This window comes from Cyanistes caeruleus, chromosome 8 (assembly GCF_971803275.1).
Source record: "Cyanistes caeruleus chromosome 8, bCyaCae1.hap1.1, whole genome shotgun sequence".
NCBI classification, from domain to species: domain Eukaryota; kingdom Metazoa; phylum Chordata; class Aves; order Passeriformes; family Paridae; genus Cyanistes; species Cyanistes caeruleus.
The window spans coordinates 22,830,841-22,854,406 of NC_141708.1; the positions used below are offsets into that span (position 1 = coordinate 22,830,841).

Below are 23,566 nucleotides of genomic sequence, written 5' to 3' on the forward strand. Positions count from 1 at the left end.
GGTTAAGGGACCCATCATGAGAAAGATAGCAGGCCTAGCACACAAGAGATGAAGCATATCAGTGCTTCAAATTTAAATTGAAGAGAGACCTCACTGATGCTATTAAAACATTTCTAAAATCAATATAGTATGATGCTACCAATGGAATATGTAAGTCCTAAACACAGCGCACTTTATTTCTCTAGGAAACTTCCAGGAAGATTATTCCTGCAGGCTGTGAAATTGCCTTAGTATTTCCAAGATGCAAAATGTAAAAGGAAAATGTCTTCTCTGAGCATGTATACTTTGCTGCAGAAAGTTTCTGCTCTTTAAGATATTCACATTCCAGCAAAAAGAAAATAAACTATTTCCACGGAAATGAGAAGAAAATGTTTTTCAAACCATGAGTCGATGTCAAGATGTAAGTCAGGAGGAGAAAACTGCCTCAAAATTTACAATTTCTCTCCAGTCCATCTGTAAAGTCTCTTTATTAAACGAGAATCAACTACCACAAATAGTTCCTTCACAAAAACTTCATAACATGAACTGGATATTGGTAATTGCTAGAGATCTGTTTCTGAAGTTCAGTGCAGGACAATTGTCCTAAAGGGTACCTTCAATCCTATGTCCAAAGTAAAGAACAAATACCTGAAGTGATTGCTGTAATAAAATTATTCTAGAAAACTGGGGTAAATTTAGTAGATTTGAAGAATGTGGATTTCTGATGCTAGCACATGTAAATGAATAAAGAATAATGAAGAAGCAATTCATATAGTTTGTATTATATTTAAACAGTCAAGATTCTATGTGAAGCTATTTACCTAGGCATAATTGTTTGTAGGTATAATTGCTTCTTATGGGAAACTGCTCTTCTAAAAATGCAAAAGTGATTTTAACAGAAGGAGTAATTGAACATCATATGTTATATTTCACTGTGGGATATATAAATATGAATAACTTTAGCTTAAGGGAGCTGAAATGTCTTCATTAACAAAGCCAGAATAATTTAATTTGCATTTCAGGTATAAACCATGTTTAATTATGCTTTATTAAAAAATCATTTTTCCCCTCCAAAAGACCCCACTTTTAGAACATATTTCTGACTCTGATTCATAGCTCAAAGGGTGAAATTAACACTTTTCATAATTGGCTATGTTAGTTGAAACACATCTGATAACCATTTACTTTGCACAGAGCAGCTAAGAAACGTGGCAAGGGAGGCAGGATATTTCTAAACACAGCCTTCTGCCAAAAGCCAGGCAGAACTGGGAATCTTGTTTTGTGCTCACTATCAAATAAAACATGGCAGATGAATGATGTGAAAAATTTGTCTAAACTCCTTAATAACAGTTAACTTCTCCCTAACCTTAGCAGTTAAAAATGCTACATCATTTTACTTCCAGTCTGAGAAAAAGTTAATTGGAGAGTGTGAAATGCCTTATAAATGAAAGAAAACTAGCAGGTCAGTAAAGTGTGAAGACAGTTCTGTATATTCAGCTGGAGAAAAGCAGCAGAGAGGAAAAGAACTGAATGCTGCAAGCAGAGTCCCTGAGGCAGTGCAAGGTGCTCCTGCTCCAGGGATGCTGCTACAGATGTGACAGGACAGGACCTCCCTGCTCTGCATGTCTCACCTAGGCAAAAACTATCCTAGCCCTTTCAAGGAAAACAAAATTCAAGTTCTCTAATTTCATTGTGTTGGTGTTTTGATTTTCTTTAAGTATTCAGGGCAAGTATGCATAGTTAGGTTTTATTTCACTATTTTTAAACCTAAAAGGTTGGAAGTTAATAAAGGGTATAATTTGAATACTTTATAATTTTAAGATTTAGCTAAAATACAAAACTTACAGAAAACATCAGTAAAAACCTGATTGCATGACTCATAACAAAGATACAAATTATGAGGAAGCACTCAGCTGCAAATATTAATTTTCTTTTTTTTTTTTAATCATAGGGACACTGAATATTTTTCTTTGAAAAATTATTTTATCGTATCACTCTTTTGTTCCTTCCAAGCATACTGTAATCCTAAAAAACATGAGTATACATATTTGTTTCTCAACACAAGATCATAAAACTCCTTTTCGTTCACTCCAAATCTGGTAAAGCCAGGTACATTGAGCTTGTGAAGTTGTCTGCAATGGATATAATGCACTTTTGTAGTTTGATTTATTATCATGAGGCCATAGAGTTTGCAGATCCATTAAAGAAAAATGACAAGAACATAAATATTATTTTGCTAATGCAGTTACAGAATGAACACCGTAGCTCACATCAAGAATTTGCTAAAGTCAGTGTAGACAAGAACTCCTCTAAACCCAAAAACAAACTGAACTGTCATCCCTGTCCTCCTCTCCCATCGTAATTCCTCTTAGATTCAATAAGTATAGAGAAAACAAATGAAAATATTTCACATTTTCTAGGAGGGCTCAAAAACCCAGCTTCTTTATTTCTTTTCATATCTGCTGCAAATTTCATTTCCTTGATATTGAGGACAGTAGTTAGAAAAACTACATGCACACTGGTGGTTCAAGAGTAACAACTCAACTCCCCCTCAGAATTTTTAAACAGCTAATAATGAAAATTAGGTGAAGTATTTACATGTAAAGAAAAAAAAAATAATTAAATATATTTGTTTCTATTCAAAGGTAAAAATGTATGAATTACCTTTTTACTTCTTTGGCATCACTTGCAATGAAGAATCCTAAGGTACCTTCTTGAATCTTGACGTGGTTTCCAGGATTGATTAATATACTGCTCAGTGAAACAAGAACAAAACCAACAAAACAATAAGTTTATATTAATTTTAACTGAATCTTCCAAATTAGCTTTATTTGATTCTGTTATAGAGGACCCACTAGTTAGGAAAGACGGCAAGGAAATTTTAAGCCATTTTTCCTTGATATTTCCAATCAAATAATAGTTTCACATGCTTTTTACAAAAACTTTAGTTTGAGACAATAAAATGCCTCTGCCTATAATCACATCATCTAAGTGCTTACATGTGTTTTCTTATCTTTTTGCTTTAAACACAGACTACATAAAATCCTCTCAGAAACGTGAAGTGTGAAGTTGAGCATTGCTGTTTGCTTGCTCTGTCATGCAAAGTGGTGAGAAATCCACAATATGGTGAAAAGGAAAGAACCATCAACCACCACTCAGTAACAACAAAAAACATCACAAAATTAAACCCTTTGATGTAAATTTTTGCCAGTTTCTAGCGAAATAGAAAGTTAATGGGACCCCTATCTGGACATACAATGTTATTGTTTAAAATAATAAATACACACATACACTCAAGGGGAATGGTACAAGACAACCAGTCACGACAGCTGAAAAAACATAAAATGAATAGAAAATTTTTAAAACACTGCTATGTAGCCATGAAAGAACAAAAATAACCCAACCACCATGACAGAAGAGCCTTAGCTAACTTTGCAAAGGAACTGGTATCAACAAATGAGGTATTCCACGTCTATGAAATATCTTCTTTATTTTCATAATAATTTAGGCTTTAGGTAAGGCGTTCTGCAAAGTACCAAGCTAAATATGAATATACAGATAGAGATAAATATAAGTATATTCTCCAGTAAGATTTAATAATGTGTAATATATCCTGGCTTTTGACTCTCTACAACTTAATATACCTTTTCAAAAGTTTTGTCTTTTTTTGTATTTTATTAAAGTTTAGCTTTTCTAACTCAAAATGTAGTAATGGTATGCATATGCAATTTAGAGTAAATAAAGACTACTAGGAATTTAAACACTTGTCCATCTAGAAAAAATTGATTTTTGGGAAGAGACATATATACAAAAATAAATAAAGCACAATGCTGAACAGACATACATTACTAAAATTTGATGGTCCAAAGTCTTTCATGCTATTGTTAGGAGGCAAAATGAATCTCAGTACATCTCTTATTCAATATGTTATTTATTCTCTACACATTAGGAATAAATTAGTATGACAACATAATATATCTGAAAGATTAATAATGTGCACATTGTTTTGTGTTATTCCACATGCCTGCAAGGCCCTATGACAAGAATATGCAGGCCACAAAATAAAGTGCTCATCAGTTCAAAAGTAAAAGGTTGGTCATGAAGTCATATTTCAGCCCCCATTATGTAGATCTTATGATACAGTTTTAATTTAATACCCACAAACTCCTTCCTTCCCGCAATCTGAAACTTCATTCAGTGGTATTTTACTGCCATTACTTCAGGCATGGCTTCATGTAATTTATCTCTCCTTAAAATCAGCATCATATTTTTCTTGTGTGTTTTTCTGCAATGTTCGTCACTACCACATGCAAAAGATTCACAAACACATAATTTCTTTTACAGGAAGAATGAAGATATAGTATTACCCCATTTTGCAGAGGAGAGATTAAGTCACTATGAGATATAGTACTTATTAATTTGGGATACCTACAGCCCAATTTTTTTAAGTGTTTAGCATTGCGTAGCTCCACTCTACACTTTCTAGAACTTTTGCTGTGAAAATGCTCAGTATTTCAAAAAGCCTAGCCTCTGATTCCCAAAATAATGAATATACTTAATAAGAGGTCAGCTAGAGAAGGTTTGGTTTAAATTATGATCTTCTCTCTCAGATAGCCTGTGTAGGAGGCTGGAACAGAAATAAAATCTCAAAGAAAGCATCTACCCAGATATCCTTCCCTTTCCTTCATTCACAGTTTCAAACTTTGTAACAAATAAAAAGGAGAGGAGAACTACAGGAATTGGAAGGTATCACGACAGAAAGCAGGTTCATCTCCACAGCACACTTTACTAGTATTTGTAAAAAATGAAATGTGAAGGTATAAATAACATCTGTATTACACACACGGAAAAATGGGATGAAATAAAGTTACACTAAAGCTAAACTAGTATCATCCATCATCAACTATTATCATCTAGTGTCATATCTAGTATTTCTTTGTGAATTGGGCCTAATGGCTGCAGTTGCAATGAAATGGAGTTTTAAAATGCAATTTTACAGAATCAAGATGGAATCAAAAAGGAGAAGAGGGAAAAAAAAACAAACTACCACATAAGAATTTCTTCATATGAAACCAGTTACTCAGGTCAAAACAGGTTGGAAAATTTTGCTTTCCTGCACAAGCTCTTGTCACTTGAACCCACAAAGCATTTACTAGTGCTTGCAGGGTGCTGTACTGGCCATCTTAGTCTCCACCTTTCCTCCTCTCTGTCTGCTAATACGTAATAACCTGCCATTGCACTGAGAACTCAACTGCTAAACTGACAAAATCTTCTATAGAGGCTAATCTAATGTATTTATTATACTGTTCCTTATAAAATATGTGAGGTCGGGTTGGCTGGTGTTTTTAGGTACAAATGGGTACTGCTCTATCTGAAAAATACTTTCTATTTCCTTACTTGATTCTTAAGTGACATAAGTGTTACAGCTTTTCAGTGAAAACAGATGAACACATTTCTTTACATAGACCCAGGCTGGTTTTTTTTTCCTTCTTGGATATAGAGAAACTATACCAAAGAGTCAAAATCCTACCCAAACCTCAACAACCCAAACTCCACAAACTGAGGTAACCACTAGATATAGAAATGTTCACTTCTCATAATGAAACTTAAAATTTGATGAAGTAATAAGCAAATGAAGCAGTTCTTTTGAGATGCATGGAACATAGTCTTAAATTAGAAGTAACTGGCTTCATTTAGGATGCAAAGCATTGTGAGCATGATTTTGTATCTCAAGGTTTTCTGAGACACATTAAACCAATTCACATGGGTCAGTGTACAGACTTTATTTTTGTCAGATCTTATACTTCATTCACATATACCTCTTTTCTCAAATACAATGTATTTATAACCACAAAATATAGATGTGGTCACAGGTAATGTAGTATGAGCCCAGCAGCAAAATCTTCTGTTGGAAATGAAAATTAATTTGCCCCATCACTGCTACTGGCTAAGAGTTACAGCAAAAGCTCATAAAGCTTTGGGTGTATATACACACTGATATATAACCAGGGAAAAATCATGAGTAATTTCTACTGAGCTCTGTGGATATATTAAATATACTACTTATTAAAGCTGCAACTGAATTATTTCTTATGACACCTGTAGTGTCTTTAGCTGAAGTTATGCTTTGATAAGCACTCACTCTAATATTTACAGCAAGGGTAATGTTTTGAATTAAAATAGAATATAGGAAACAAACAGCACAGAGAAAAAAAGTCTTCTGAGTATTCCAAGAAAAATGCATCCATCAGAGACACATGTGGTTTTTTTAATATGAAAAAATGCATATATATGTATATCCCCATAGTTGAGAATATAAGTACAGGGCAAAATAAATAGGAGTTTTAAAAGAGACAGCTTCAGCTAATGTCTCATTTTAATGTATCTCCAAGGCTCCAAAGGAAAAGGAAAAAAGGACAGAAACTCAAGAGGTTTAATACCAATAAATATAGCTAATCTGTATGCATTCTGTGCCACACATTAGAAAAAATATTACTGAAAATGACACTGATTTTTCCAAATACATGTTTTTATCGTAAAGCACAATTTGATTTTTTTATCTCCTAAATCAGCTCATGAAACCAAGCAAGGAAGGCCAAGTACTTAGAAGCTTGTACGATATTGATCAAACTTTGTAATTTTATAACATTTCTAGTTTAGGTTACCTCAGAAAGTAATCAAGCAATAACAAACTCAAGAACATTTAGTCATAGATTTCTTTAACTATTCCAGTTCCAGAAATACATTCCTCAGGACAAAACCTTTCATGGCAGGGCTTACATGACTGCTTGCTTCTTCACACGTGACTGTTTAGGACACATGGCAGTTAAAACCATGTAAATTAAATATGATTTAATATGTTCAGTGGGAATTTTATTTACTTCACCACCATAAATTTATGAAAAGTCAGTTCCATTTCTTTTCAATAATATTACAATTAGGAAACCACTTGTGGAATAGAATATGCACTCTGGAAATCTTTGTTTTACACATATCTGCAAAAGCTACCCCATTTGCTAAAAAAGATTCACTTGGTGAGTAGGTGCGAGATCATGCATCTAACAGCAGTGAAAATGTCCCACACTGAAAATGTGGAAATCACCCTTGAATTCAGTCGGATTTTTAGGAATCACAGACTGAATCACAGAATGGTTTATGTTCAAAGAGACCTTTTAAAATCATCTAATTACAACTCTCATGTCATGGTCAGGGATACTTTTCACAAGAACAGATTGTTCAAAGCCCCATCCAATCTGACACTGAACACTTAAAGCACATGAAAGAATCATAAATATTATCCACACAGCTGAAAATGAGTTCCCAGACTGACAGAAATAGAAGCAGGTGTAACACAAATGGAAATCAGTGCACATTTGAGATGCACAGTTTCAAAAAATTAAAAAATTAAAAAAAAAAAAAATTGAAACAAGGTTACAGAAATTCTAGACAAACGTTTATGATTTTCTTTACACAGATTGTTCAATGAAAATTTCAGATAGGACATGATGACATAGTTATCTGATCATATTTCTCACTGTGTGCTAATTGTGATCAACATTTATTGGATTGTATCTTTCTGATGGTTTAAGTATACATGTTACCTTTAATAAAATACAGATACATGAAAATATCTGTTCATCCATTCTTATCTACCTGAAACTATTCCAGAACATGAACGCTGCTCAATACAATTTTTGGTAGTGCATGGATGACTGACTGCATAAGACATGAATATTCTGACCTAGCTAAAGCATACCATATTATATCTTCCTTTAAAGCACTAAAAGTAATCTAAGGTTTCCATCACTAATTGTATATCTTCTATGTTTTTGTGAACATAAAGATATTTGATGGACAGCCTAATTGGAGACTTGAACTGTAAGACAATTTCTGAACTGGCACTTGGGGTAGGACTAATTCCCTCCAGCTATTTATTTTTTACTTATAAAAAATAAGTAAAAAATGCTGCTAGGTGATTTTTGTCTCCTGCTTTCAAATATCACACATATTTCACTCAAATTATGTTTCTTGGTCTAAAACACCATTACAAAGCTATAGAAAGCTGATATATTTTCATATATTTCATATATTTCATATATTTCAAGAATATTTAAAACATTACATCTAATAATTTATCAGCATACAAAATATTTCAGTAGGAGATGGAAAATGTTTACTGTAGTTTTCTAGAATATTCAGCTATCTTCTATGTGAACTACATGGAAGAAACAACCAGTCAGTGTCAGAGTCTGGACCATCATTATGCAGTTTGTATTTATTGGCAGGCCACTTGCTAAGTGGCATGGCTCCACAATTTACTTTGCATAGCTTGAAACTGAGCAGGCTTCCACTACTGCTGAAGTTGGGAATGGATAGAACTTCCACCTCTTAATCTAGACATAGCAGTACAGCAGCTGGCTCTGAGGTGTGCAGAACCATCAGCCTTCTCTGAGAAAAACAAGAGGGATCTTATTAATATGGAACAGGTATGGTGAAGGTCTTTAAACTGAGCTGACAAAGGCATGTGGAGATGCCCAGCAAGTACAGCACAGCAAAATGCAAGGGTAACATTTTAACAGCACTACATGAAGACTAAAAACTGAAAGCACAGATAAGGTTAATCAATAGAAACATGGACCAGGAGAGGTCTTTTAAGGATTTTCCTTATCCATGCCTCTGTTATGTACTATTCCTGTTTGGTCTTATTTTCAACTTTACATTTTAGACAGCACTAACGGTGGGATTCATTTAGGATTGAATTCTAATGCATTCAAGAACTGTCTCTCTCTTCCCTTGCAATTATGGACTATGTCTGGATACCTAACAGGAGATTAGACATTTAACATTTTGATTGATAAGGTCAGGTGTGATGAAACAGACCAATTGAACAGTTCATCTCTGCATCAAGAAAACTGGTCTGATTTTGTAACCCTATTTCTTTTTTTGTTTGTTTTCAGCTGCATGGCTACCCATGTAACTGCTATCACCCTATTCTAAAGAAAAAGAAAAGACCAATTGTTGAATTAAACGAAACACGAACACCAAAATTTTGACTAAACAAATGACAAAAGCTGTAACAATTCTGTTTTAAACCTTGTGGTAGATGTGCTGTACCATTCCCCATGCAACTCAAACAGTAGCAATATCATCCAGTAATCAGGAAGATATAATATTATTTAATTACTATGAATACATTACCTAAAACAAAATTATGTGTTATTGCTTACTATAGCTACCACACTTTTAAACAAAATCAGCTATTATTCTTGACTGCTTCATGCTATGCCCAGATAAAAAGTACCACTATTAGCATAATGGCCTTTTAGAACATACTATGTCATTCATACAACTACAGAAGTTATTTGAGATAATATTTTTCTGTTTCAGGGTATGTTTAGAAGTGGAGTGTGAGTGTAGGTGCACAAATCTCATGGTGGAGTTGTGCACATACCAGTTTTCACACTAATTGTAATTCATAAATATTGCTTCTTTTTTCTGGGCTCTATCACTGACATTAATTCATAATGCTCCATATTGCTTTATACAGCAAAATCTAATAAGACTCTAAAAAGAATACAAGGCAAAAAACACAGTGCACATTACATGCTACAGTATATTAAAGCTTAATTACTACAAGCATATAAAAGGTTGCTCCCAGGAGTTAAGTTTTTTTACAACAGCACCTACTAAGTCATGGTCTACAGGATGTGCATGAGGTATTTTATTTGGGCACAGTCCAAACTAGTTCAACAGTGGTGGTGAACTCGGTACACTTGGAAACAATTAAGTTATTCCTTCTGGTTCCAGAAGTGATTAATTATCAGTACAATGAGGCAGAACAGCATACTTTATTCTGGGAGCAAGCAACTTCACTTGGTACAACACGTCTTCATATTGCTTATCATGCCAGCATTAACATGCCTTCACCACAAGATAAGATATACTTAAAAGCAAGAAGCAAAGTAGAGGTGCAACAGCTGCAGATCCTTGGAGATGCTATGTGTTGCAGTAACTTCTCTGCAGTTGGATCATATCAATAATGCCAAACTGACAGGAAGCCACCTCTCTTATCACATATCTACTCAGAAACTATAGGAAGGTAAGACTAAAACTGAAACACATATAACACATACAACATCCACAATAGAACAGACATGGAAAATAGAGTTTGAAGAGAACAATGAAGAAGGAAATTGAAATGTCTGGACAATGCGAGCAGGTCTCCAAAGACCATCACTGACAGGCAGACAGACTGCTATAAGCAATTAGGAAAAAAAAAAAAAGAAAAGCTGCCAGGGGAAGAGAGGTGAGGAGAGACAAGGATATGGAAGAGCATGCCTTATTTACTTCATCCAAACCAAGAGCAGCATGATAGAATGTAGACTAGAGAGGGACTCACAGCATGGTGCACCAAAGAAAATGCAAAACATGCCATCTCAAAAAAAAACCCCAAAGCTGAGAAAAAAAATACATTCAGTAACGTCTTCATAAATGGGTTAATAAATGTCATTAAAATGAATGTGACATGTAAGACAAACTATCCATGGCACTTTCACTGGAACAGTACAATAGCTTTAATGAGTACTGTATTATGAGTAACTGGACTCAAAACAGAACCAGAAATGCAAAGAATCAGGTATTTGGTTGTTGTTAATGGAAGATGAGACTGCAAGAGAACATGAACTACTGTGTTGTAAGACGTGTTTTAAAGGAGGATTCTGGGGAAAGAAGGACATCAATGAAGGTGTGAATATGAAAACAATATGGCAGTACAAGGGCTGGTAAAGACGAAATATACATCGTCATGATACAGTCAAAATGAGGACAGGAGATATTAACAATAAAATCTGCTTTCCAAATGGCAACAATCTGATACATCAATGACTCCACAAAGGGGGAAAAAAAAGCCTAAAAAACTAATCCTGTTTTATTTTGTACTTCCTGCAAAGAAGTTAGTGCGTGAGTCACAAGAAACACTGGAGAGACAAAATGCTGTTCTCTCTCTCCTCTTTGAGATTGGGGGCTCATATATAAATATACACACAGATATATATATACACACACACATAGATAGATGAATATATATAGGTATATATGTGTGTGTATATACAGAGAAAGATAGACAAAGATGTTATCTTCCTGTGTTCTTGGCAAGGAATTAGTCCTGAAGTTAGAAGGAGGTAGGATTGAGGTTGGAAGGAAAGGTAACGAAGAGGGCATACCGCTTTCGGCTTCTGCAAACGACAAGAAAAAAATTGCAAATCAAACACTTTGATAAGAAATCAACTGACACCAAAGCAAAAGCAAAAAAACCCTTTATTTAAAAGTCTTCAAGGATTAAAGGTTTTTCTGCTGAGAATGAGAACAAATATATGGATAGACAAAGAGAAAATTTTACAAGAGGAGTGCAAAAGAGGAGCAGGAGGGAAGAATCCTGGTTAGGCTTTCCTTCTTGCTTAGTTATGTAGAACAAAAATTCAGGGGAAAAATGAAGGCAGAAATCTCTCTAAAAGGGATTTCAGATGAGGAATTTGAATGTCTGAATTTTAAACTGTTATTTTTTGCTATATATTTAACATTGGGATATTTTCAGGTTCATGTTCTCCATGTTTCCTTTGCATTTTTCTACAAAAAATCAAAACCTCTCCCAGTGAGCTAAAAGCATTTTTTAAACTATAGTATTTGGCTTGCATCAGGGAGACAAAAAATCATTATAGTGCTCCCTGTTTTTAATCATGGGTTATAACATTCCCAGAAACTAATTAGAGATGAAGGAATGGTTAACTCATATCGTGAGCTGGAGTTACGAGAATGCAGACTTTAGTGGCTGGTCAGAAACACTCTAAACTGAGTTTTTTAAACTCTGAGATTTCTTTGATAGCTGAGAAATAATTTAAACGTTATCAAATATATAAATACAAAGGTTAAAAAAATCTAATCATGTTTTTTTTTTTTAATTAATCTTCGAGAGACCTCAATAAGAAGCAGTTGCCTAGAAACTCTACCCATTATATGAAAATTAATATGCATTTATCATTTATAACTCTATTACTTATATTTAGGCTTGACTATCTGCTTTTAAGCAATCCTGTAATATCATAATTGTTATTAATTACCTACCTAAACTGACAAAAACTTCTTATCAAGGGATACTTTCTGTTTTGTGCAGCTTTATTAGTAGTCAGGAAAAACGAAGAAAAACATCTGTAGACAGGAAGCTCAGCTGCCACTAACATGTACAGTAATATGAACTTATTTTATTAGATAATTTTTAAATACTATTGATTTCAAATTTTCTACAGTAGAGTTAACAAAATTTGACTGTAAATCAGAAAGGTTTAGAAAACCAGAATCTAGGTGACTGCCTGGCCAAAAAAAACATGCAGAGGTAAATTTGTATTTATGTCATTCTACATCTGATGAAGATATTAACAGTCAAGTAAAAGTCTGCCATTCAATGAGATGGGACCAGTATTTATCCTTAAGACTGAGTTGAAAATTTAAAGAAGGGATTAGGACATTTAGAATTCTCTCACATTACTACTGTTTAGAGCTGCACACACTCTTTAATCTTATTCACTGCTTTAGCTCTGAGTGCAAAGTGATGAAGGCAAATGAAACTAATCTTAACAGGAAACTCCCTGTGTAAGGAAGCAATCTGATAGATAATTTAATTATATAGACATTTAATAATGACTAGTAATAAAAATTCAACAGTTGGTAGTAAGACCTTCTCATCCTTTAGAGAAAGAATGTTTTGAAAATTTCCCCTGCTTCTGAAAATACCATTTCAGGAGCTGTTTCAGATATGGCAGGAAGCATTAGCTTTTAATGAAAGGGTGCCATCTTCATCATGTTCTAAATGTTTAGTTATATTTAGCACTGTTTCTCTAAATTTTAAATGATATAAAACTTCTGTAATAGTTTTACAAAATATGAATGCAAAGTATAATTATAAAATAAATCAGCATGTATCTACTTTTCGTCACTCTCACAGAGACTGAAAGTTTAAAAAGAATATCCATAGTCAGCTCTCTCTTCACCTTTATTAAGAATTACCAGGAAGAAGGATATGAGCAGAATAAAATATTGCCAATGTCAGCATCAACAAACTTAATTGACAAATGACAAATGTCCATTGTTCAAAAAGAGCTTGTGTTTCTAAACTGTGTTATTCTTACTTTTATTTTAATTCCCCACCTTTACATTTAATAAGATGCATGGAAATGCAAGTGTACTTAGGAGGTGAGAAACTGAAGTTTTGTTGCATTACCTTTCTGGTTTGACTAAAGGATCAGAAAACCACAAATATTTAGTTAACATATTTGAGTTGAAAAGTACAGGAGCAAGTAAAACAGTAAAAATATGCTGCAGGTAGCTATGTGATTGATCAAACAGTGACCATAAAATTATCACTGGTTAATGAAATCAGCAGATATTACTGTGGATCAGAGTTACAAAAAAATGTGTCTATCTACCTTATATGCCCTCCTCTTGTTACATACATATTCAAAAGTTCCAGCTGTTAATATCCCTTTGATAGTATTGTTTCCAGCAATTTTAGTCTTTTTTTTTTTCCATACTATAATAATTATTTCAAACTGTTACCTGTGTGGCTTTAAGTAAGAAATATATGATTGTATCACACTGTGTTACTTTTTGTGGGATCCTCTGCATCACCTTTTGATTAAGAACTCAATCCAACTCCCACTGAAGTTAATGTAAAGAATGATATGGAAAGCCAAGAACAATCTGTTATTACTGCAAAAGACTGTAATATTAGCACTTATGTAAGTAAATGACAACTGAAGTAATGGCAATATAAAGTTGGCCAATAATTGTTAGGAGAAAAAACAGAAACCAAATATTTCTTAATACTGAAGGCAAAATCTGGTAAATTGTTCCACTGCTGTTACTATCATACTCCTTTTTCTAGAAAGAGATTAAATTGTTCATAGAAGAATAGATTGTTTGTTTTACATTAGCTAATGCAGAATGAGGTCTTTCAATGGAAAAGTATTTTAAGAGTCCTACAGGAGTTAACTACAGCATAAAAAATCTGACAGTAAAAAAACCCTAATTTCTTAATCAGCATAGTGTGAACAAAAATGATATCCAACAGTACATACACCACATTTAATTTTATAACATATGGAAGAATCCAGCAAAACCAACTGTAGGGCATGGAAATACTCATAAATAGTTGTAACACTGCTTTTTCCGTGTCAAATGTCTAACATAGGTTTTATAATTTCTTTTAATAAAGAAAAATTATGAAAGTCAATACTAAGTATTAAACTTTCAAAACCCCAGAAATTGCAGAATGAGGTCAATTGATAGAATTGGTTCTCCTATGAGAAGAAGCAATTGTCCCCAAAAGTGTCTTTGGCCACTAAAAGGTGGCCAAAAAGAAGATGAACTAGTATGTATCACTCCAGGTTTACTATAGCAGTATAAAACATAATTTCGAAAGAGGAAAATAAAATTCCTCTCAGAGTCAGTATTGTCATATTTTTATTATCTTCCACATGTTGCAGAGAACATTTATAACATTTTTCTTACATAAAAATGAATATTGTTTAAAGCAGTGATGGACAAGTTGATGGAAGATTGACTCCAATGTTCAATTAGTTTTCTATGAACTTTGCACAAAAAAAAAATAAAAAATGCACGAAACACTTCCCATCTGTGAATTTGTACTAAAAATAATGATTGTTTTCTTTTTGGTTGATGAAAGTAGCCAGCCAATTGGTAATTTCAAGGCTAAATGAATCTTTTCTAATTTTATGATGTTATTCATGTAAGTTTTGTCACAACAGATACCATTTAAATATTCTGTTTACCCTTTATTTGCTTATCCTGTATCATATAATAAACTAATTTAAATTAAATTTGTATTTTGAGAATACACATAGCCATAATGAATTTTGATATCACATCTGTTTTCTACTTCTCAGTGGTGTAAGCTGGACCTCTGATTAAAAGTGATACACTATAAACACAAAAAAAATTAAGTTTTTCCATGAGGAAAATCACTCCTGAAGATAAGACATTTGTACTACTGCACGTTTTACTAAACATTCTGACTTGGGTTAATTTTAGGGAGAAAGAGGGCAGAGATAAGTCCCTTCCAGTCCCATGTGAAATGCTGCAATGCAATGGCATGCTAATTACATTCTGAAATGTTTAAAAGAACAGCTATGTTCATTCTGAAACAAAAAAGCAGGCAAAATTCTTGACAGGGCATTCGAGAACTTCAAGCGGCGGCGTGGGACGTACCTGCTTTCGCGCTTTTCCGACTTGTATTCTATGGCTATCATTAAGAGCTTTAGTTTCGCAAACACCAGTCTGCAGGAAGAGAAGAGGCCAGGAGTCAGTCCCTTTCCACAGCCAACATCACACACGGACAGTTCCCACCGCTAGGTCGAGTGTCAGTTCAGAAATATGCTGGCCTCATTAGGAAAATTTGGGGGAGAGAATGGTAGGCCTAGAACCTGGGTGAAGGTTAGCCTTATGTTACTAAACATTAGAAGGCTCTGCACTAGTGGGAAATAGATTGGTTAGTTTATCTTCAATCATCATCATCCACACCTGGTCCAGAAATATCCAAGGGCACAGAATGTTAGGAACTACATTTGCATCTTGAAAATATATTGGTTGGAATATGCTCACACAGTACACACATGTGGAGTTACAAATAGAACTTGCAGACTGATATTAGCTTCTGTTTCCATCTAATTCTTCACCCCAGTGTTGACATGAAAAGCATGAAATTCTTCAGCAATATTGAATGTCCCACCCTCACTAAATCTGCACACTCTTTGTTATCCAGGCGTATGGCAGCCTATTTACAAAAGAATCACATTCCTAGACTTGCATTTATGACAAATAACCTGAGAAAGCAGAACATTTCATTTAATTTCTGACTTTTAAAATGCCATTGACTGCATGAATTTAAAAAGCTACACTACAAAACCTGTTCTCAAAGTCTGTATATTTCACAGGTAGCTGAACACACTAAGCCTATCCATTGACTCAATTTCCCCTTCACAAACCAATGTAATGGACATTTTGCTGTCCTTGTCCTTCAGTTCTTCTGGAAACTGAGCAGTCATTTCTTACAGTAATAAAAATACTGATGCACTAAACTCATTAATAAGTAGCACTACATTTTAATTTTCAATGTGCTTTTAATAGAGCTATTAGTGTGTTGGAAAATTTGAGATAAATCTTTTTGTTTCACTTTAACTAGCTAAGAGTTTGCTGATGTTTCAGATGTTTCAGATAACCAAAAGATAACTTGAGGAGAGCTCCTAAGTTTAGACATGTTTCTAAATCTCAGTAAGCACTCTTTCTTTATTGATTATTTTATCTCCATTCTATCAGCACAGATAAATGAATGTCAGCTTTATGTCAAGTACAGTCTCAGTCACACCTTCTTGCAAACTCATATAGAAACTTGACACATTTGAAAATGGTTTGGCATGGAGACTTAACTGTAGCTAGTGTTAACAGCAAAACTACTGTTCATTCTTCATATAATATACTTTTCTGAATGATGAGATTTCCTGTTTCAAGAAATCCACATAAACTTTTGTACCTATAGTGAAAAACTTTTCCCCTCAGCAAACTCATAACACTGAGGCTGACACAGTAGAAGGATGGATTGAGAACCCCTTAACTTTATTAGCAAATTGATGACTGGGCTCTGTCATATCTGCATCCCAGACAATTTACAAATGGATAATATTTGTCTAACACTTGTTTCCCCCTCACTGCTATGCCATGTTTTTGCCCCTGTAAAAATTGGGAAAGTTGGGGAAATTAGAGGAGTAGAAACATACTCATCCTCCTTCACATAAGAGATGGTATTTTACTTCCTCATCTATTTCCTCCTCTATGAATGGAATCTTCAGAAGTTTTTCTGTTAACCAGTTTGACACCAAGCTCATCCAAGCAGGGTCTGTTTCCTTTTAAGCATTTGCACAGTCCCTAGCAAAAGCTGTCCACTCCCTTGTGGTGACCTTTCAGTATGGCTGGAATGAAGAGCAATGCCAACCGCAGAGAAAATACGAGTGTGCTAAACTAACATGATTATGTGGACAGAGTATTTATTATACAAACCTTATGCATGCAAATCTCTCATTCACAGACTCATTGTAGGATAAATATAAGCACTTTTCAGTCTCCAGAAATGAAGCTGGTACGCTATGGTTATGTACCATGTGCTTCTGTCTCAGAACTGAATAGACCTATCTTCTCTGAGATATTTCACTTGTAACAAGTGATTTGCAACCACTTCCACAGAGCTCCAGGTGCCACACTGCTTATATGACTCCGTGACATCTGTTAATTAAGGAATAGTTTCCTTGGAATGGAACACAAGCCAAGGTGGTCATGCTGACCACCACTATTCAAAGAATGGGAATCATTAAAAAAATAACAAGATGGTACTTGTGAGTAAATAACTGAATTTAAAAAGATTGCTAATGGGTTTGCTCCATACCAAAACCATTTATGCTTTCATTTACAATCACTTATTTACAAATCTCGCCTGAAACCAGGCATTACAATTTTCCAGACACTTCCATGCAGTGATTGCTTTAATGTTTATTTTATTAGACACCATCGGATGTAGCAACATTTGGACTCTAGTAGAGTGAAAAGGTCTCATGCAAAATAATTAGATTTCTCTTGCAAGAAGGGATATACTTCTGCATATTAAATGTATTTCTACTTACTCACAAACTGCAGGGAAGGACAAACCCACAAAGGCACTAGACAGATATTCTGTATACATTTCATTTGCAACTCCTTCCAGGTAGTATTTCTGCCACGTATCCTCCTCAATCTAAAACCAAAGAAACAGATGCAGAGTTCTGAGTAAAAATCACAGCTTTCTTTGAAATTTACAAACAACTGCTTAAACATAAATCAGATTTTAACACGTAAGCCAGTACACAGTTAACATCATTTATTTTTAAGGGATTTTCTAGAATGCTGAAAAATCCCTTAAAAGCAGAATCTCCGTAGTCAGTAAATCAAGAATCATATGCAAAAATAATACACTGAATTCTTGTTAGGCACACCGAGCATGGAGTGGAATGAAGTTTTAGAGAGCATGAGGAAATAAGTTTCCCAATTTTCTCTTTTTAAAAATAGTAGAATCATAGAATGTTAAGGGTTAGAAAGAACCTTAAAGACCACCTAGTCCCAACCCTTCCTGCCATGGGAAGGACAGCTCTCACTAGACCAGGTTGCTTAAGGCCTTACCCAACCTGGGGCATCCACAAACTACCTGGGCAACCTGTTGCAGTGTGTAACTACTCTCACAGTGAAGGATTTCTTCCAAATATTTAGCCTAAATTTTTCCTCACAGTTTTTACCTCGCTCAGTTTTTACTCCTTGTCCTACCGCTACAGTTCGTAACAAAGAATCCCCCTCTGCCTCCCTGCAGCCCCCTTCAGATACTGGAAGATTGCAAGGAGGTCTCCACACAACCTTCTCTTCTCCAGGCTGAACAGCCCCAGCTTTCTCAGCCTGTCTTGGTTGGGGAGGCATCACCAGCTGCAGGGCACAGGAGGGAATTGTCCTGTTCTCTCTGCACCAGGGCAGCCACACTCAGGTCCTGGGGGTAGTTTGGAGCACCACAAAATGAGAAAGACATTGGGCTGTTAGAGCGTCCAAGGGAGGACAGTGAAGGTGGCGAAGGGTCTCGAGCAGAAGCCGAATGAGGAGTGTCTGAGGTCACTCGGTCTGTTCAGCCTGGAGAAGACCTCACCTCAGTTTCAGCTTCCTCAGGAGGGAAGCAGAGGGGCAGACACTGATGTGCCCAGAAACAGGCTCTGGGGGGATGGCCTGAAGCTGTGTCAGGAGAGGCTTGGGATATCAGGAAAAGGAAATCACCTTCACCAGAGGGAGTTTGGGCACTGAACAGCTCCCCAGGGCAGTGGGGACAGCACCAGCCTGACAGAGCTCCAGCAGTGCTTGGACAATGCTCTCAGGTACACGGTGGGACTCTTGGGGATGACCTGTGCAGGGCCAGGAGTTGGACACAATGATCCTTGTCAGTCCCTTCAAACTCAAGATACTCTATCATTCTATGGTTCTCTTGGGACAAAAAATTTCAAGTTTTCAAATTTCAGTATTCCAGAGCTGTTTTGACAGGACTTAATATAGTATTTTAGATAAGTTTGCATTTTTATCCCACAGGGGAGTATTAATTTGGGATTCATCAATCTTTCTCTCATGTTAAGCTAGCCAAAAGGCACTCTTTCAAAAAAATGCTCTAAAGAACAAGATGCAAACTTGTTAAGAAACCTGGTAAAATGCAAGTTACAATGATTTTCTTTCCTTATATTTTTTGAGGGTTTTTTTCTTTGTTTGTTTGGTTTTTGTTTTCTTTGGGTATCTTTGTGGGGTTTAGATTTTTTTTAAATTTTTTTGGTTTTTTCCCTTTTTTTGATTGTTTGTTTTTGGTTTTTTGGCTGGGTTTTTTTGTTGTTGTTTTTCTATTCCCTCCTCCTGTTGACAGGCTGCCAAGTAATCAGTTACTTTAGTTCTGGAGATGTAAATGACTGCAAGAATAAATTGCAATATGGAGATGTTCCAAATCATATACAGTCTGACAAGTGGGCTGCAAACAATCAGGAGAAATTTCTTCCATAGAAATTCTTTCACCATGCAGAGGCCATGTGGGATGGTAAAAGGGATTTGCATTGTGTTATTCCCCACCACACACAGAGAAGCCATATCACATTTTTTATAACCCTTTTATTTATAGGAAGCCTGCAAATGTTGCTGATCAGCAACTCTATATACATAAGAGAGATAAAGTGCAGGCTTGGTAAAAAACTAAGAGTAATGATAGCAAGGGCATGTTTGTAACTTTTGGTCTATTTTGTGGCTTTTTCTTAGATTGACACCACCTGGGGTTGGAAAAAAAAATACAAATACATTACAAATCTCCCTTTCTACTTTCTTCCCTTGCTTTCTTTTCTTTAGGCAGATGGTTTTGATTTGGAGGAAGGAAGTCCAGATCAGACCTACAGTTAAATACTCACCCTTAGTCAAGGACCAAGGACTGGAAAAAAACATTCATTCACAAAGCAATGATCAAGCTCCATAAATACCAGTTAGTCGTACTAACTTATTATCTGTTAGGATACCACAAAATGTTGGTTATAGAATTTAAAGAATTAGGGATATTAGGGATGGTATATAATATTATTGTAAGATGATTATAACAGTCTACTAAAGACGGTATTTCTGTTTTATTGCCTCCTGAACCATGACATTTTCCCATGATTTCAAAGAGACAGATAGTATCTTTTGTGAGGAAAAATACTTTAGGAGTAATTATGCTCATGACTTTTTAAGCCTTTGTGATGGTATTTTAGAGTTTAGGTAACTGATGGAACCAATCTAGAATGGGCTGTAGTACCAAAGCAACTTCAATCTGTATCTTCCTGCTTCCTCTCTAGCACTGCACACACATGATTATCTCCCCCTAAGTCACACTGCAATTCTGTCTCCTGATAGTCATAAAACAAATTATCCACTGCTTCAATTGCCTATATGAAGAATAGCTGGAAAATTACATACTGCAATCCAAAAGAAGAAATGTAGTTTTCATCTGAATCTTTTTTTAAGCCATGATACTCCTCTGCTCTCCTCCATTTTATATATATTTATACATATATTTTTTATATATATATTTATAGATACAATATTGTTATCAGCAAATATATTTACATAACACAATCAATTCCTTGTGGGACATAGTGACAGAGATATGAAAAAATGATGTAGCTCTTGTAAGCACAACCATTAGTATTGTCAGAAGAAAATGAAAACCTTTAATACACCTAGCCCTACACCCAGCAGTGTAATTATCAGGAGCTCTGTAGCTCCAAAAGATCCATCTTGCTCATAGCATTTGCTTTTCAGTGTAATGACATAAATAGTCATATGAAAGAGATTGAGTGTATCTGAACCTGATCGTGCTATATAATCTCTTCTGCCAAGATCTAAGTATCAAGACAGAGAACAAATGCTAGAGTTGCAGTGTAACCCAGATGATCTTAGTATTGATTAAGTCTGATCCTTAGCATTGAATAAGATCAGCTCATCACCACCATGGAAAGCCCACAAAACAGGGCAAAGCCTTTGAGGATGTTTAATATTACAACTCTGTCTCAAAAAACATAGATGAGAATGAAAAGGAAGTACCCACATAATCATAGAATGGTTTGGGTTGGAAAGGACGTTAAAAACCATCTTGTTCCAACCCCCTACTGTAGGCAGGGATCCCTTCCACTAGACCACGTTGCTCAGACCCATCCAACTGGCCTTGGACACTCCCAGGTATGAGACAACCACAACTTCTCTGGGCAACCTGTTCCAGTGCCTCACTACCCTCACAGTAAACAGTTTCATCCTAATATCCAACACAATCCTGCCTTCTGCCAGTTTAAAGCCTAAACTCAATATTCTTGAGCCCTGGAATATTCTTGATTGGTAGCTGAAAAGGAAGTGTACATTGGAAGCAACGTAGTTCAAATATTTCCTCGCATTTACCTATAATGCCCTTTCAGCCCACACAAATTGCTTGAGTGAATGTCTTGTTTTGTTATGCCTTTGCACATGGATATCTAAATCTGACAGAAAAGTAATTGTCTGAAAGCAGTTCTTATGGTCATATCATAGGGTGAAGCTTCTTAGATTTACAGTCTTAACATTGCATTTCCTTAATTACTATAAATTATCCAACCTCTTTGCTCAGTTCCATTGTCTGCTGAAATCAAAGCTAACAAATAACCTTAGTAGTATGAAGACTGTACAATCTCAGTCAACTATTTCCACAGCTTTTTGTATGCACTGATGATTTTTAAAATTTGTATAAAGAGAGTATATTTTATAAAACATCAAATATGCTAATTAAGATTAGTTCTAGTTTAAAATGAGATTTATGCACTTTTCCTCATTAATACTAAGGTAGAATTTTGTAATGTGTCAAGGCAGAGAGAGTACCCTTGAAATATAATGACATCTAATTCTTTTTTTAGATTCTGGCCTTGATGGATTTGAACTGAAAGGCATACAGGCTCTGCTTCCAATAGCTTCAAATATACAAAACAGGGCAAGATTTCTATCCAGTCATGAGGCCAAGGATAGACTGGTGTTGATCTGTTCAAATGATTGACTGAAAATGCAGTCCCATGGTAGAATTTAGCCCAAGACAAATACACTCTTATCACAAGGACTGATACTATGTATGCACAGCAAACAATTTTAAACACCAACAGGTTTTAATTCCTAGAATCAATGATTTAAAAACATTACAGTCAGGAAGATCTATACATGATCTTTGAAGATAAAAGTATTTGGTAACAAGCTACATTTCATATTTGGTCTAGGTCCTGTGAGTAGGATCATGTAATCAGTTTATCATGCAGCTTCCTGAAGAACCTCACAATAAATCGAGACATTGCATTTCCTTCTCACTGCCCTTTTAAAGTCCTCCTACCGCATGTCAAGAAATTCCCTGTTCATATTCCAGTTCCAAACTTTAAACCAGTCCAAGGCTGCCTAGGTGGTCAAAAATAAATAGCAAACAAACTGATGTGTTCCAACAGTGTAGGTAAGCACCCAACTTAGGTAAATCTGTGTGGCTTTACTATGTCTCTCTTTCATCCTGGACTAGAAAGGAATGTAAAGCCAGTACTGAATATGTGTAGGTGTGAGCAAAAGCTGCCAAAAGCCCACAAAACATTCCCACTCTCAAAATAGCTTAGAGGATAACAAAGACAGCTCTAGATAATTTACACATCTGCAATGAGGTGCAATGGCTGTCTTACCTATAAAGACAAAACTAATTTGGCTGTACTAGATTCCATATTTTATTAATTTAGACAACACCACCAACTTGGCTTGTAGGTTGTAGATAGGCTTGCAGGATTGTACACAGGGACAAAATTTGATCATCTCTGCCTATTATTACATATATCTGCTTCTTGCAATGTTTTTCATATAGACAGACTTCTGGTATGCACTTCCTAATTCAAACAATACAGAAATTGTAGTGCAGTACAGTATTACCACCTTTTTCTGAGACTGCGCAAGTTAATAAAGGGTCCAAATTCCTTTTCTAATATAACAGTAACAGTCTGTGTTATAAGACTGTATTATTAAAATGCAGGTGTAAAGTTTTGTGGCTTTTTTTTTTCCCTTAGCATATAGTTTGGTGCAATCTATCTGTCTTTGTTTACAGAACATTAATCTTTTTGAACCGATTTCCTTTTTGTTCAGCTTGGTGCCAAAATGAATATAAAGGATTCCATATGATATTACATTGCTAAAACCAAAAGGAAAATATTGGGAACAAATATAATATTTTGAGGTTTCTTAGTTTGTTTTACTTCTAACACCGAGCAGACTGTTTACACAAATAATTTTGCTGTAAAGTAAGACATAATGAGTTAAATGTGTGCAATGTCACCATCAATCACGCTCATTTGTGTTTGACTGACCAAACATTTATGGCACATTAAATCACTTTCTAATCACACTATGGAGGTGGAACAAA

At 35.1% G+C, this 23,566-nt stretch overlaps 1 protein-coding gene across 48 annotated transcripts in view; it reads right to left on the minus strand.

Moving 5' to 3' along the window:
* KCNMA1 (potassium calcium-activated channel subfamily M alpha 1) overlaps positions 1-23,566 on the minus strand; it is a 431,738-nt gene that overhangs the window by 102,510 nt on the left and 305,662 nt on the right. For 27 of the 48 annotated variants that reach the window (XM_086901436.1, XM_086901419.1, XM_086901432.1 and 24 more), the window contains 3 exons: positions 17,721-17,830; positions 15,259-15,327; positions 2,644-2,730 (listed from right to left, as the gene is read on the minus strand). In XM_086901436.1, coding sequence (XP_086757562.1) covers positions 2,644-2,730; positions 15,259-15,327; positions 17,721-17,830 — 266 coding nt within the window. Of the gene's footprint in view, positions 1-2,643; positions 2,731-11,201; positions 11,214-15,258; positions 15,328-17,720; positions 17,831-23,566 lie in introns of all 48 variants that reach the window. The other 21 variants (XM_086901428.1, XM_086901407.1, XM_086901425.1 and 18 more) reach the window with 1 other exon arrangement.